General features: G+C 38.2%; 1 protein-coding gene across 1 annotated transcript in view; it reads left to right on the top strand.

The window, feature by feature from the left end:
• LOC136008472 (dynein axonemal heavy chain 5-like) overlaps window positions 1-12,764 on the top strand; it is a 176,741-nt gene that overhangs the window by 122,285 nt on the left and 41,692 nt on the right. Inside the window, exons 62-67 of the mRNA XM_065667810.1 lie at window positions 28-204; window positions 4,411-4,605; window positions 6,218-6,373; window positions 6,629-6,811; window positions 10,930-11,100; window positions 11,476-11,854. Of these exons, the coding sequence (XP_065523882.1) occupies window positions 28-204; window positions 4,411-4,605; window positions 6,218-6,373; window positions 6,629-6,811; window positions 10,930-11,100; window positions 11,476-11,854 (1,261 nt within the window). The remainder of the gene's footprint in view (window positions 1-27; window positions 205-4,410; window positions 4,606-6,217; window positions 6,374-6,628; window positions 6,812-10,929; window positions 11,101-11,475; window positions 11,855-12,764) is intronic.

Below are 12,764 nucleotides of genomic sequence, written 5' to 3'. Positions count from 1 at the left end.
AAGTTCTTTATAATTTTCTACATACAGCTTCGTTGGACAGCAAGCAGCAAAACCTTTCAAAATCAGATTACTAATTTAGTGGGGAATGTTCTTCTGGCTACTGGATTTCTCTCTTACTCTGGACCTTTCAATCAGGAGTACAGGAATTTGCTGCTCCAATTGTGGAAGAAAGAGATGGACAACAGTAACATTCCATACAGTAATGTAAGTGTTCATGCTGTGTCCTGACCTTATTCTTTGCCTTGCAGAGTAATGATAGGCAGAACATTCCATTCTGGAAAAGTATGTAATTGGAAGATTATATATTGGCTGCCACCTTCCATCAAATTTTTAATAAAGAAAAAATTAACAGTTGACAACCGAGTTTCTGAAGCACTATGTTTTAAAATCCTCATTATACTGTCATGCATTGCAAGATTGGTATATAAGCCATCACTCTGGCAAATCTAAGAGAGATGCTGTCTGAGGCCAGCTGCCCTGGGGGGAAATTGTGTAATATAGGAAATGAAGTAAGCATTTACCAGCTTAGAACAGATTTACCTTAACATACAAGGTTCTATCACGTAGTCTCTGTTTTCCCCCGTATTTAATGCTTTTTTGCAAATACCATGCTGTGTCCATAGCTTCAGCCATAAAGTCAAGCAAATCAGCCACATACAGTATTTACTGAAAGTAGAAAATAGATATATTGAAGAAAACACCGGTTGTACCTGTCTCTGTCAGCATCTGAAGTTATCCCCTTACAAGGAGTAACTTCTGATTATGTGCTAGAGAATGCCAGCCCACACCTGGTATTGCTGTGGCCCTACAGTTTTCTAGGCAGTCTTTGAAGTAGCAGCTCCCAGGTTAGACCCATAGGGGGTGCAAAGGTGGAGAGGAGTCTGGGTTGGGTGGGAGTTATGCCCCAATCAACTCCCAGGGACCCCACAACATTTACCCTCTTTACACTTTTACCACCTGCAGTCTCATGTGCTGCCACTAAAAATCTGCTTTCTCCCTTTCTCTGTCATACCTATGTACCTACAGCATTTAGTTTAGTTTAATTTGAAGTGCCTTGTTGAAATTATTAAGTTAAACAAAACCTGGATTTTGTAAGCTTGTTTTATACCACTTCAGCTTCCTCCAGTCTAAGGTCTTAAATCTGTTCACATCTGTCACCACTAAGTCTGTTCTCAGGGAGTCTGACATTACAGCTTCTCCTCAGTTGGCCTAAGTCTGTGCAGGCAGAGGTGGCCTAAAATGCAACAGAGCTAGGGTCCCATCATACAGCTTCAGTTCCCTGCCACACAGAATCACAGAACAGTTTGGTTTGGAAGGGACCTTCAAAAGTCATCTAGTCTAACCCCCCCTGCAGTCAGCAGGGACATCTTCAACTGGATGAAGCTGCCCAGAACCACATCCAGCCTGGCCTTGAATGTCTCCAGGGATGGTACATCCACCACCTCTCTGGACAACCTGTGCCAGTATTTTACCACCCTCATTGTGAAGATTTTTTTCCTCACATCCAGCCTGAATCTCCCCTCTTTTAGTTTAAAATCGTTTTCCTGTTTTTTAAATTACCCCTCAGCCTATCACAACAAGCCCTGCTAAAAAGTCTCTCCCCATCCCTCTTACAGGCCCATTTGAAGAACTGAAAGGCCACAATGAGGTCTTTCCAGAGCCTTCTCTCCTCCAGGCTGGGCAACCCCAGCTCTCTCAGCCTTTCCTCACGTGCTCCATCACATCATATACTACCTTTAATAAAGTGAACCACCTGCATGCTGGGACTAAGATACAGGGCAGTTTCCTTTACAGGAATCTTGTTCTTTCTTTCTACCATTATCTGCCCCAGGAGTGCTGGACCTGGGAGCTGTTTGGGTGCATTATCTTTCTTTATGGCCAGCAGCAGCCTTATTGCTATTCCATGATTTTTAGGAGGTCTGTCCGATACTCTTCCTTGCACTTGGAAGACATATTCATACTGAAAGCAGGTTTTAGTCCATAATAATGAAAACTGTCTGAGTAATCTGCCCAGGTTGCCTTCTGCTTGGTTTTGTAAATACCCAAGTATATTTTCTCCAGCAGTAAAGGTTGTAGTTCTTACTGTCAGCACAGGAGTGGAGGCATTAAGCTCAAATGGCTCCTGTCCTCAGCTGTCAAAGCTTTTGACAGAGCAGGTGCTACTGGAAGTGCTAGGAGTAAGTGAACAACATGTACAGCAGTGGCTGCACTATTGTGAAACAGCTGAAGGTAGATTAGATTCCCTGCTGTACCCTCTTTCCAGGTTCCTGGGAGCTTAAACACTTGAATGGATATTAGGGAGACCTCTTTGCCATGGGACGTTTGTCGTGATGTTCATATCATAGAAGTTACTTCTATATATTTTTACTATTTTTGTTTTACATTAGATAGTGCATAATGTTTCTTGTAAATGTGATTAACCTTGACATGACAGTATGAACCTCACAGCCTAGCCCAACTTATGCTATGACTTACAAAGATAAATGATTTTGACTTGCCCAGCAAAGGGATTTGAAAGCTCCTGATGATAAGTAATATGTAAAGCCAAGATGGATTTATTAATAAAGCACTAGTAGCAGTGCAGTCTCAGGAAAGTTCTTTACTGGTGTGCTATGGGAGTTATCCTACATTTATCCTACATACATTCATCCCAGGGATGCTCTATCTCAAATTCAGAGTATAAAATGTTCTTAAAAGCTACTTACCTTAGGGAATATTTGTCAAGTTTCTTACCATTTAAGGATAAGAACTAGAATGTATAATGTCCTTAGAAAGCAAGACATTAAGAACTGAAATTCTGCTTCTGTGAGCATGTTCAGACCACATTACTACTCAGCTGCATCCTTCAAAATTTGAGGAATACTTTTTGAGTGTTTTTTGTTGCCTTGTTTTTTTTTCCTCATATGGATAGGTTAGACACAGAACGCCAAACTTAACTAGTTTCAAAACATAATTACCACTCTGTTTAGATAGTTACCATTAAAGACAGGATTGTGATTTCAGTGATAGTCTATGGAAGGGAGTTTTAATTTTTCATGGTGAATTAAGTACTCACAAAAGGCAGCATATGGGCTTCTCTTGATACTTCACAGGAAAGCAAGCAGCTTTGCAGTTCAAGCAAAAGGCTTGACATCTGCCTTACTTTGTCACAGACTAACTGGCTGTGGGTGTATGAGTCATTTCAGCACAACAGTTTAAAGAGATCTGTTTAAAATTAGCTATCTATCTGTGTAGTTAGGCACTTAAATTAGCTAAGTTTCAGAGTTGCAGGGTGACTGATACTTCCTGCTGCAGTAAGAAAAAATTCAAAGCTGTTTAGACCCTACTATTCTGCTTAAAGAGCTAAGTATGGTTTTGGGGTCCAATTGCTGAAAATTTTGGTTATTAAACGCTTTACTGTCCTTTTTACAAATGGAAATCGGTTTCTTAAAAGTTTCTCTCTCTTTTGTCTTCTGAGAATGGTTTGCATAGCTTTGTTCAGATTCTTCAATAATCAGAGCAGTAAAAAAATCAAAGCAGCAAAAAAGCTTTTGAGTCTTGCAGCCATTGTTGTCACTAGCTCTCGTGACTGTATCACAAGTCTGGCAGTATCTGAAATTTTGCTTTAGGCTTCAGATGTTGAATTATGTGATTTTTGCAGGACTTGAGGGCCATTTCTTTCTTTTTAGAGACAAACTACAAATGTAGAAGTAGCTTATACATAGGAATTCTTGTGTGAAAAATATACAGAGAAAATAAAAAACCTCTTCAAATTTATTCTGTTTAAATTCACATAATTATTAGGCTATTTTCTAATTTGGAGTGTTTGGTTTGTGATTTTAAGCATTGTTTTCTTCACATAATTATTGAGAGGCCAGTCACTGTTCACAGTGAATAAAATAAAGCAGGTTACTCAGTATGTGCAAATCAAGCTCTATGAGATTGTATGAGTTGGGAAGAGTTTTGAACATGGCAGCAATAATTGTCTATTATGGTTCATGATTATTGATATGTAGCACATCTCCTTTCTCTTGTCTGAGTCTCCTACAAGCCATCCTATATTTACTGGAATATACTTGGAGGGTACTTTACAGCTTTACAGCAGGAGGAAGCTTTTGTGACCAAGATGACCCTTCCTCTTGAGCTGACAAAAAAAGAGTTTGCCAATACCAAAATCAGCTTGTCGTTAGATATTGAACTGGCTTCAGAATTTCTCCAACTGTCTTTGATGGACATCAAAGCCTCTACAGACTTCACTTTCATTATTGCACAACAGTGATTTAGGCACTGAACTTTAAAGAAAGGAAATGATAACTACCAAATGCATTCTATCATGCATTATGATCAGAATAAGAAGAAAAACCTCCCATCAAACATTTTAGTATAGCTCCTCTAACTGGTACTGATTTGTAATTGCATATTTTCTGTTAGGACCTGAACCTTACTGGTATGCTTGTTGACAATACTACAGTGGGTGAATGGAATCTCCAAGGTCTTCCAAACGATGACCTTTCAATTCAGAATGGCATAATTGTCACAAAAGCATCTAGATATCCTCTGCTGATTGATCCACAAGGTCAAGGAAAGACCTGGATTAAAAATAAGGAAAAGAATAATGGACTCCAGGTAAATAGCTCATTTAATATTTTTTATGCATGTGTCATGTCACATCATAGTTAGCAATGCAAACTATTTATTCTGTTGTCATACTTTGGCCATATGTAATTTAAATCTGATGTTTATGGTATATAATTAGGCAGAAATTAAAATAAGGCTGATGCAAAATCTGTGACCTTTCAGTCTCAGGGTGAAATAGTTTTTACTGCTTTGTCATGTCCCAGACATTTTGAAGAGCAAATTGGAATTTTATGTTATGCTGTATCTATTTTTATGATGAATCTTTTAATTTTTGTGATGGAGAAAGAGGAACTTAGAGGGAAGTAAATGACTTACAAAATTAAGACCAGACAGTACTAGGAAGTTGGTACTGCATGGCAATTACTTTTTAGGGTAATCATTTTAAGAGGCTAATAGGGAAAAGGAAAAGGGAGGAATTGAAAGCAGAATGGTGTCCTGAGGTAGAATGGAAATGTAGTAATCTTTGAAGCCTGTCAAGCACGAAGCCCAAATTTAGGCTGTATCTTGATGATTAAATGTGATATGCTTTATTGTGATAAAAATATTCATAGCTTAATTTATGCACCCTTCTCACTTTCTATCTAACACTGCATCCTATTTGGGACCTGGATCCTCTATTTAATTCAAAACTTATTTTCCCCCTTCTAATCAGCCTAACCTCCATAATTTTTTACAAAAATATCATTAAGATGGGTTATGATAAAGATCTAAACATCTGATACATTTTCAGGTCAGAGCAAGCATGATACTAAAGAGTTAGTTGTTAATAAAACAAGCCTGTCATACAACTGTAGATTATCACATGAATGCCAAGTATACAGTCTTCACTCTGAGGGTGATGGATAAGAAAAGGGAACTGAGATGGATGGTGACATCCAGAGAGCTTATGACATCATGGTGATGTCATTAACTAAATACTTAACCTTCTGGAGCTTGATCTAGAGCTGTATTTCCTAGCACTGTTAAGAACAGCCCAACATTCAATCCCACACCAAATCCAGTTTCTGATAAGTTGCATGTGTTCAAAAAGTGGTGTAGAAACACAGCTAGAAATGGGAAGTATTGACTGAGACAGAAAAATAATGTAAAATATTCAAAGATTTTGTGACAATGTATGCCTTTATTAAAAATATGATGAAAAGCTCCCCTTAAACATGAGCTGTATTCACAGAAGAATTTATGTGAATGTGACAGTATGAAATCTACTGTCTTACAGTAGATAACATGGTTTCCTCTACATCAGATGTTACTTTGCCTACAGATTTGGATCAAGAAACACTAGTGTGAGTAACCAACAGGAAACAGAGAGAAGAATGTATCTCATATATTCAGGCTTTTTAGGACAGACAATCCAGGCAGATGGGGAGGCGGTGTAGCTATGTTGTGTCAATGACTCTATGATTTTATATGTAGGTTATGTAAATAAAGATAATAGAGAAGTGTGACCTCTTATTCTGTTAAACTTCTGTTCATTTTAGCAGAGGCAGGTGTTTGTCCCTAAAATGTAGGATGAGAATAATTGTTGAAAGTTGCAGTATATTTTTATACTGTTTTCTATGTGCTTGCAAATGCATTCTATATTGTGAACTAATCTTCCTAGGTTACAGCTATGAACCATAAGTTCTTCAGAAGTCATATGGAAGACTGTCTGTCTCTTGGCCGACCATTGTTAATAGAAGATGTTGGAGAGGAACTAGATCCTGCTCTAGATAACATCTTGGAAAAAAATTTCATAAAATCTGGTTCAGCACACAAGGTAAGATAATTGTGGACATAGAATAAAAACTGATAGAACAGATGCTGGCTGTCTGGTAGTCTGGATACTGCCGAGGTTCACACCTTTGCAACACTTCAGAAAGATGAGTAGTGGACTTATGGGGTCGGGGTTTTTTACCCCTTAAGCAGAAAGTTTAAAGAGTATAAATGAAAACATCATCTATTTTTCACTGCGTAAAATATCTGTTTTTCTGAATTTAGTTTTTGAAATTTGAGTAATATGTTTTATTTTCAGGTCAAAGTAGGTGATAAGGAGGTAGATCTGATGAAGGGGTTTACCCTTTATATGACGACAAAACTGGCTAATCCTGCCTATACTCCAGAAATTAGTGCAAGAACAACTGTGATTGACTTTACTGTTACTATGAAAGGACTGGAAGATCAGCTCCTTGGACGTGTGATCCTCACAGAAAAACAGGTATCTAGTAGCTAACAGTATTTGTATATAGAAAAGCTTTCAATATCTGCACCATGAGTGGATATATTCAATGTCTTAGTTGATATCAAATGCAAGAACAAAAATCTGAATGAACGTTTAGGGGTTTGTGCATTTGCTGAAAGAAAATGTGGAGCTGGGTTTTTATTGAATGGAGGGACATAAACATTTATTTTAAGATCTGGCCTTGGAAAGAGAAGAAAGAAAATTATTCATTAAAAATACATCACACGCATATACATGACATGCATAAAGCATCTTTATTCCTTCGTACATAGCAAAGGATCCTTGTTCAGTCAGAAACCTCTTTTATTTTTAAATTCCTTTTTAAACTTAATTTGAATTACATGAAAAGTGCTTATGAACTCGAGCTACTTTTGCCAGTCAGGCTCTAGTGTGCAAGGAGTTATGAGATTTTTTAGGGAGCCTTGAACACTAACTTGACTCTGCTGTTAGTAAAATTTCTATTGATTACATGGAAGTAAATATAAAGAAGAAAATCCTCTCTCAGGCATTTCTCAGGAGTTTTATTTCCTAATATAAAATCTGAGACAGCCTCCACAATAATTCAATTCCTAGATTGTTCCTCTTTCTTTTTGTGTGATCTAATTTAACAGCCTGGTTATTCAAAAACTTAGGAGTCTATTCATCATAGGCACTGGGGACAAATGTGGGTTTTTTACTTTGTCAGTCATATCAATAAATACATGAATGTTATGGTCCTATTACACTAAAATGAAATATTTTCTCCCTTTCTCATTAAAGTGAAAGCACAGAAGTTGTATTTCATGCCAAATTGAGTGACTTATTAATTTCAAATGGAACATTTTGTAATTGTGTCTTTGTGAGAAAAGTAACCAAAAATAAGGTTTGGATTAGCAGAGTTGCTGCTTTCAGTAACTCAGGTAGGCTTGCTCTTGTCAGAGCAATTCCCTACCTAAAGGAATTCATTAATCTTTCTCTGGCTTCCCGAAGAATGTTCTAACCAGTGTGCTTTAGTGGTGGTGTCACTTTCTTTGACCAGCACCTTTCCACTTTCCTCAAATGAGCATTTGCTGAAGTAAGGACTGGAATATAAGTGCCCTTCCTTCAGTCTGACATTCACAACCACGCCCTAGAAAATCTTTGTTACGCCCAAACTTCCTGTGAATTGTTCCATTAAAAATGGGAAAGATGTAACGGCAGGTACTGAGGAAAAGCCACCCATTAGCAGGTTTGGATGGATGCTAGGGATTGAAAGCTTTTAATCTTTACTCAGGTAGATGCATGTTTATATAAGCAAAATTCATCTCTCTTACCCTCTGCCACCCCTCTATCCCCTTCCAATACCCTCACACTGTGGGGTTTTTTTCCTGGACAAAACTGTTACAGAATTCATACTGAAGGTATGTAGCAACACTTAGATTGCATTTTGGGTCAAAAATATAGACACTGAAAAATATTCATCCAGTGCTATGTATAAGCTGAAGAGGGCTGCAATGGTAGCTGATTAGTATCAGTACTACTTGTTGCACAGGGACATGGTTGCAGGTGATCAATATTTATTAAACTTCTTCCTTTGATATGAAGAAATAATAGTTGTTCTGTCCCTTCTGTCTCAATAAGAGATGAATGTCCTGGTGCCAATGGTGCTCTGACAAATTTAGTTCAAAGAAAAGACAGAGCATGAACAGGGAATCTAAAGAACTGGTTTTGTATTACAAACAAAAAACAAGTTTATGATCACTGAACTAAAGTAATAGATTAAAAGGACCAAGACATTCCGAAAAATTGCTGTAGTGATCAATGAAATATACTATCAAAAAGTGTTTATTCTTCTCAGCTTTAAAGATTGCTCTTGTAACTATATGAAAAATTAAAAAAAAAAAAATCAGCATCTTTTTGTACTTTGATGACAAAGTTGCTGCCACTATTTGTATTCAGAACAGCTGGGAGGAGGGGGTTGTTGCAAATGTGATCATGAGGTCCTCTTGCCAACAAAAGCCTGGCATCTACTGTATTAATTTTTCTGTGAGATACTCTTTACAAACTTACAAATAGAATGGGTAAGGTGCCTGTTCTTAAACAAAGCATATCCTTAAGTAGAATTTAAGCATGTACATAAATGTGTGTTTGAGTGTTCTGTAGAACTACTCCTTTTTGTGTAATTTTAATCTTTTCTGTGTTAATGGTAAAGAGGAGAAAACACAGAAAACTTGAAGCTGACCAACTAATGCTTAAGTCATTCTCTTCTTTTGGGATGCAGCTATTTGTAGCTTCCACGGGGCTACATTCCACAGCCCTAGAATACAATACAAACAGGTTTCCAAATAAGCTTGTGAGAGTAAAGAAAATTGTCACTTCTCTAAAATACAGGAGAGCCTCTCGTGTCCTGCATTACTCTGTATCTTTTTTTCTGTAACTTTGCATGTTGACAAGAATGAAAATAAACTGAAGCCCTGGGTGTAGGTAGACTGGTGTTTTAACTACCATTTTCTTACAGGAAGGTTGACTTGATTGATTAAGTAAAGGTAGCCAGCAAGAGTATCCCTGAGCTGTGTTGGACTGAGCAGTATGGATGCCTCATTTCACTTAGCATTGTGTTGACTTGTGTGTCATTGTTCCCTTGCCATTGTCTATCCTGTAGAAATACCATAAAAATTCCATATGACATAGATAATAATTGTGACATTTGCTATTTTATAAGCAGGAGAGGAGTGTATCTTGTGAAGTTACAAAATCATAGAAATCAGAAATGGAAAAGGTCATCCAGTCAACTTTCCTAACAATGTAAAATCCATTGATACAATGTATCTTTCGGTCCTTTGTCTGATTTAATTTTGAGTACTTAATGTGGCTCTTATGACTTCCCATTGGAAACCAGCTCTAGTGCTTTGTGCATCTTACTAAAATGAAGCTTTTCCTTATATCTAATCTAAATTTACCCTCTTTCAGCTTAAAGCCATTCCCCATTGTCCTGTCATTACGTGCCCTTGTATAAAGTCCCTCTCCGGCTTTCTTGTAGGCTCCTTCAGGTACTGGAAGGCTGCTATAAGGTCTCCCCTGATCCTTCTTTTCTTCAGGCTGAAAAACCCCAATTCTCTCAGCCTGTCTTCATAGAAAAAATGCTCCAGCCCTCTGATCATCTTTATGGCCTCCTCTGGACTTGGTTGAGCAGGTGCATGTCCTTATGCTGGGGGCCCCAGAGCCGAATGCAGTACTGCAAGTGGGGTCTCATGAGACTAGAGTGGAGGAAGAGAATCACCTCCCTCGACAGCGTAGTGTGCCCTCCTTACTATTCTAAAGAAGTCCATCATTTCATGGTCACTGCCTCCAAAGCTGCCCTTGAGCTTCACATTCGCCACCAGCCCCTCCCTGTTGATGATAACAAGGTCCAGCATAGCACCTCTCCTCATTGGCTCCTCTTATCACTTGGAGACAGAAGCTATCATTAACACATTCGAAGAACCTCATGGATTGTTTATGCTCTGCTGTGTGGCCCCTCCAACAGATACTGAGATGGTTGAAGTCTCCCATGAGGACCAGGGCTTGTGGAAATGAGGCTGTTCCTATCTGTCTATACAGGGCCTCATCTGCTTGGTCATTCTGCTTGGGCAGCCTGTAGCAGACCCCCACTGTAATGTCACCTGTCCTTGCCCTACCTGTAATCCTGACCCCTCAGCTCCTTATCCATCCCCAGGCAGACCTCCATGTACTCTAACTAGTCACTGACATAGTGGGCAACACCCCCTCCTTGTCTCCCCTGCCTGTCCTTCCTGAAAAGCCTGTGTTCTTCTATTCTAACATTTCAGTCAAAGGAGCCTTCCCACGACTTCTCCATGACATCAGCAAGATCACAGCCCTGCAGGCATTTGCATGTCTTTAACTCGTTTTTATTCCCCATGCTACATGTGTTTCATAGAGGCATAAAAGTAAAAAAAAACCCAACAAACCAATAAATACAGTATACACAGAAATTACTATAGTATATGGCATTTCTGTATTTTATAGAAAAAGCAGAAAAGCGCCCAGTCTATCAGGCATGAAATCACACTTTCTATTTTGTCATAATCTTTCTTTGGATTAATCTGAAATATTCTAAGGAAAATTTCTGAATACAGGAACTGGAGGCAGAAAGAGTCAAACTGATAGAAGAAGTGACGTCTAACAAGAGGAAAATGCAGGAGCTTGAAGACAATTTACTCTTCCGTCTAACCAGTACAGAGGGCTCTTTGGTTGAAGATGAGTCTTTGATAGAAGTCCTAAGAACCACTAAAACAACAGCAGAAGAGGTGAATTTTATATGCATTGCAGATACATTTTGTTATGTAATTCAGAGCCACTGTATAGCACCTGATTTCTTAACAAATGAATAGTAGAGACATCGTAATTTTTTCTTCATAAAGTGTTGTAACATTAAACTGTTACTTGGATACTGCTTTATATTCCAGGCATACTTTGAAGGTGTAAGTTTGAATCAAATCCTATTGTACTTGGTGTTTGAACACATGAAGATATAATGTCTGTGGTGAAACACTGATAGAGGGAAGCAAAGCTTGACTAAAAATACCTTTGTGACCTTAATCAAGACCTTTTCTTTTTACTTGTGCAGTATAAATCAGAAGTGACATGACTTAATCTTCATGGTCTTTTTCATTAATTTTAAGGTCAGTGAAAAATTAAGCATAGCAGCTGAGACAGAGGTGAAAATCAATACTGCACGTGAAGAGTATCGTCCTGTTGCTGGTCGTGGTAGCATCCTTTATTTCCTGATTGTGGAAATGAGCTTGGTTAATATTATGTACCAAACATCCTTACGGCAGTTCCTCGGCATTTTTGACCTGTCAGTGGAACGATCTCAGAAATCTCAGATCACAGCAAAAAGGGTGGTATACATAATTGAGCATCTCACCTATGAAGTCTTCAAGTACACAGTTCGAGGGCTGTATGAAAATCACAGATTCCTATTTACGTTGCTCCTGGCACTGAAGGTTGATTTGCAGGCCAAGAAAATTTCATACACTGAGTTTGAGACATTGATCAAAGGTAATTTCTCTAAAAAATGTTCTGCTTGTGAGCTGCTAAATTCAGATTTTGCAGTGCTTGCACTAACAATATGTTGTACCTAGTGGATCTAATGGTTTTTAACTGGTGAATGAGAGCATATATGGCCCAAGAGGCAATAAACAAATTTTCCCAAGCTAGATCAATGTAAACAACATTATCAAAAAAATGCTCAGATTAGGTTATTTAACATTTCACTGCAAAAGAGAAAATAACATCCATTGCTTTGTAAGAGACCCTATAGTTTTCTCCTGTACCTCTTTTCTGAGTTGTCACATAGTTAATTCTGTGAGCTTGGAGACAGTCAGCAAAATCTCTTTTGATGGCTGGTGAGCAGGCATGTGAATGCATGGGGACTCTGTACCACATTTAAGTGTCAGTATAAAAATATAGAAAATCTGTTACATGTTGTAAAACATTGCTATATTGCATTGCCTCATGGCACCAAGGATGCCACTACTCAGACACAATGACAAAGAGTTTCAGTAAAGTTTATAAAATTTGATGGGGGTACACCCCACTGTGTCCAAGATATGATAAGTACAATCGGATAGCAAGATAAAAACAGTCAGATACTTGTCATGCAAATGTTTTAGTTTGCTTTGCAAATACCAAACTGATATTCAGCTGTAACTCAGCTGTGTTGGAGGTGCTAATGGGCATGATGTTGGAGTGGTGGCTGAGCTAAGAGGCTCTTGATGAATGCACCATGTTGCCTTCTTATTCTCTCATTTAGATGAAGGGAGATTGGACTAACCATACGTCCTTTCTACTTTTGGTCTGAAGAATTGGGTTTGAGTATCCTTTTAGGTAGGCAAGTACTATTCCAACTCTACAGGTAGTGAAAAAGAAGCACAAAAAATACTAGGATATCAGCTTTGTGGGGCGATGA

This window comes from Lathamus discolor, chromosome 2 (assembly GCF_037157495.1).
Source record: "Lathamus discolor isolate bLatDis1 chromosome 2, bLatDis1.hap1, whole genome shotgun sequence".
NCBI lineage: Eukaryota > Metazoa > Chordata > Aves > Psittaciformes > Psittacidae > Lathamus > Lathamus discolor.
The sequence above is the reverse complement of the archived record's forward strand: the minus strand, read 5'-3'. Positions and strand labels throughout refer to the sequence as shown.